General features: G+C 34.4%; 1 protein-coding gene across 1 annotated transcript in view; it reads right to left on the bottom strand.

Moving 5' to 3' along the window:
* SMC2 (structural maintenance of chromosomes 2) overlaps positions 1-4,028 on the bottom strand; it is a 45,455-nt gene that overhangs the window by 8,631 nt on the left and 32,796 nt on the right. The window contains exons 21-22 of the mRNA XM_012638529.1: positions 3,441-3,641; positions 1,283-1,399 (exon numbers count right to left, since the gene is read on the bottom strand). Of these exons, the coding sequence (XP_012493983.1) occupies positions 1,283-1,399; positions 3,441-3,641 (318 nt within the window). The remainder of the gene's footprint in view (positions 1-1,282; positions 1,400-3,440; positions 3,642-4,028) is intronic.

Raw genomic sequence — 4,028 nt, 5'->3', positions numbered from 1 at the left:
AAGGAACATACATTTTAAAAGCAGTTACACACCTGCTAAGTAATATCCTACACAGAAGCAAGTTGTAGTTTTATCTGGGATAGATTTCCAGAGCTAGGCAATGATCATCACAAAAGGGGGAAAGAACCACTGTGTTTCTGAGAATGATGGAAGGTAGCACAGTAATTATAAACACCCTAAGTTTTTTTCTTTTTCTTTTCCGTTTAGGCCAGGTGGAGGAGAGACAGCTCAAGACTAAGAGAGTGGAATGCTACTAAACTCTGAACACAACCATGGTCCCCATGTGGAAATTCTTCCAAAAGGGAGAAAAGAAACTTATCAAGTTAATGGGCGGTGAAGAAGACTGATGTAAAGATGAAATAAAACAAAAAAATGCCTATAATAATCTGGTTTTGTCAATCAAGTATGCTTGAAGCCAGAAGGAAGACTATAATGCTGATAACACCTACCTTATAAGGATATTGTGAGCATTAGATGGGAAAATTAATTTGAGACTAGGGACTGACATATAATAGGAAGAGCAGGGTCAGTTTAAAGAACAGATTCTGATTTGTTGTAAATCTAGGAACCACAATGAAAAAAAGGAACAAAACCTCTCAGATCCAATATTAAATGGGTATGTACAAGAATAATGGGGTCAACTTTTTACATGCATTTTTAATAAAAGACAAATAACACAGGGAAAGGGAACATTGAATATAAGTCTTAGTGCAGGAAAAAGAAGATGACTGAAGGGATAATTGTGTTGCCATTACTGAAAATAAAGTTCCTATAGAATTACAAAGAAAAAGCAGCAAGGTGCCCAAGTGAATCTAGAAGGCACAGGTTTGGCTAAAGTATCAAATAGCACAGTAACTATGTTTAGAATCTTTTAAGCAAGAGTCTTTTGCTATAGAAAAAATGAGAAAACTTTCACATGAGAGGCTAAGGAACTATCCTAAAGACAGATATATGAAGGCAGGAAAGTAGAAATAACAGTGAAGAAGCTTGAGATCTGCCAAAGCTGCAATAAAACAAAAATGGAATTGGGACTATTGAGTAAAGGGTCCTGTAAAAGAGAATACTAAACTTGCTTGTTCATTGTCCAGTTCTTAAAGAGATACAGGGTGATAGCATCCAGTAGTAGTCAAGTCCAAAAGACAAAATGCATTTAAAAGACAAAGCCTATGAGGTTTTAATTCAGGTGTGAACATGGGCCTCATTCAAACACAAATTTCTCGAAGTATAAACTCAATGACAATATTTTTCATTCTTGCCGCCTCATACAAAATAAAAGACATACCTTTTGCCAGGCAATATTTAGGGCTTGGTTTTTCTTTTGGTCAAGGTCTTCTATAGTTGTAAGGATTTTGGCTTTGTCATTTTCTACAATTCTCTTTTTCTTCATCAAGTCATTATACTGTGAGACAAAAAAGCAGTTAATTGGGAAAATATAAAATTTCCTCTATGTTCTAGAATTCAGTCAGGAATTAAGAGGTTTCATTTTTAAAATATGTAATACATATTCTCCTATTTAACAAAAAATATAATACACTAAAAGTTACAATACAAACCAAATTGTGAGTAAAATCATCCACATATACATCATAAAATTCAATTACTAGAACTGAGAATTTATAGTATAAGCCCTTGAAATATTTTGATTCCACAAATATACCCTTATCTCTCAAGCAGCCAAGACAAAAAAAAAAGTGTCATATATAAATTCAAGTAAAAGTAGCCCTGAATGCTCTCTTCGCCCATCAGTCTTGGCAGCGACACGAGTAAAATTTCAGTTCTTTACCATGACGTATAAGGTCCTACATAATTTGGCCCTTTTATCCCTTGACTTCATGGCATCAGACTCCTCCTCCAGGTTCTGGTCATATGGTCTTTTTCAGTTCTTTGAACATAATAAACTCATTATTGTTTTATGGCCCCTGCATTGTTCTTTCTTCCTGGAATGCTCTTTCTCTATACCTGACATAACTAGTGCCTCAAATTTCAGCTTACACATTATGTCTCCAGAGTAGCCTTGCTTTGAGAAAGGCTGTAGAGGGATAATTATACTATGAACAGCTGTGGAACTTTATAAAACTCTCCTAATTCTCCTAACTTTCTCCTCAAAGCCTCACATTATAAGGAAGGTTCATATTCTGCCTTAACAACTCTGGCCAGTCCTGCTATCTTCCTTGCTGTCCCTCTCCTTTATGGCCAAGATCCCAAAACCTCCTCTCCACATCTTTATCTTATTTCTTACGTAAGTCCATGTGATTTCTTATACGGAGAGACACAGAACACAAGAAAAAACAAAAGGCCACCTGTTGATCAACAAGAGCCTTCCTCTCTTGTAAGAAGACAGAAGTTGATGAATTCTCTTGGAAAAAAAAAAAAGTGAGACCCCCAGTGCTCATTATATAATAAAAGTAAATAAGTAAAAGTGAAACACATTTCACCATGTTATACACACCTCAAATTCAGACCAAAGATTTCCTTCTGCAAATATGCCACATATTGTAAAGCTTTAATGTAAAATTGAAAACCAGCAGGAGTATTTTATAGAGAGATAGCAACACCTACATTATTTGCTTGTTTGGTATCTAACATAACTGAGATTCTTTGTACATACTAATGTCAATAACGGTTTTAAATAAAATTCATTATAGAAAAATTTCTTAAAAGTAATTGAGCTCATAAGCATTATCAGTTTTGCAGATATCTTATGAATTTTACTTTAATATACAAATTCAAATAGAATTTTACAGAATTAAAGAAGGTATGGAACATTAACATAAAATTATTAAGATTGCTATTTTTTATGTGGCCGTCAAGAGTAGGAGTGCTTCTCCCACTGGGTTTCTAGTGACAGGGCCTCCCAAGTTGATTACTAGATGACACTAAAATTCCCTTCTCAGATTCTAAGTTGTCAGGGTAGGAGAGATGGGTTACATTATCTAGTAATTGAGAGTATTAAAACCAAATAGGTGCTGCTGGATTTACAGATTAGTGAAACAGTGGTTATATATGTAATAATTCTAGACATTACTTATATAATGGTTTCTGTACACTAGAGTCAAAAGGAAGACAGCAGTTACAGAGTGGCTGGTGAGGAGGCAGACAGCAACATACCCTATTTTCCAAGGCTTTTCAGGGCAAGTGAAAGGGATGATAGAAATGTGAAGAATTAACAGGATCCAAAAGTGTTTTTATTTACAGCAGAACAAAAGCCAGTAGAAAAGTCATTCATGATATATAACAGAATATAAAAACAACTGATGATGCAAAAAGAATGAAATAATAAGAAAAAATGAAGAAAAGGGAGAAAAGGAAAGCAGAAAGAAAACAAGTATCAAGGACATCTAGCAAAAGGTTAAGTCTAATAATTGCAACAGAAATCATATAATGCTATCAATGCCAGTCCTATCTGAATGTGGCCAGTTATTCACAGGAAATTGACTTACTCGCTCTTCAGCTTCTGTCAGTACATTCATAGCTCTCATATTGACATTTCTTCCTAGTTTCTCCTTCATTTCTTGCAACTTGTGAAGTCTCTGACCAGCTTCTTTGGGGTTGTTAGTTTTGAAATCATAGGCGCTATTGGGTTGGCCAAAGAGGTGTTTCTCTGCATTAATCCAGTCATAATCTTTCAACATTTTGGTTACCTAGCCACATATGAAAATAAAAGGATCTATGATTGTTTACAAACTAACATTTATAAACCAGTTTCTAAATAGTTACTAATTTTAAATCAAATATTGGGGGGAAAACCCCATAATGACTATTAAAAAAATGAAGTTTACTATTGACAGGAATGAAGATGAGTATTTTTGCCTGGAGCACAGGCTACAGAAACAAGAGACTGTATAGTAAGACATCTTCCTATTATTAAATACTTAAGCATTAGAAGAGGAGCCAACTTACAGAGAAATTTCTAGAGTACATGCAAAACATTTCCATTAGAATGAAATGTATTAATAAATCAGATGAGGCTCCTTCAGATTTTACCAAATTCTATTGCTTCAAAAAACAACTTGTGAGAAGTCAAAATT

The sequence above is a fragment of the Propithecus coquereli genome, unplaced genomic scaffold (genome assembly GCF_000956105.1).
Source record: "Propithecus coquereli isolate 6110/MARCELLA unplaced genomic scaffold, Pcoq_1.0 Scaffold130, whole genome shotgun sequence".
NCBI lineage: Eukaryota > Metazoa > Chordata > Mammalia > Primates > Indriidae > Propithecus > Propithecus coquereli.
The sequence above is the reverse complement of the archived record's forward strand: the minus strand, read 5'-3'. Positions and strand labels throughout refer to the sequence as shown.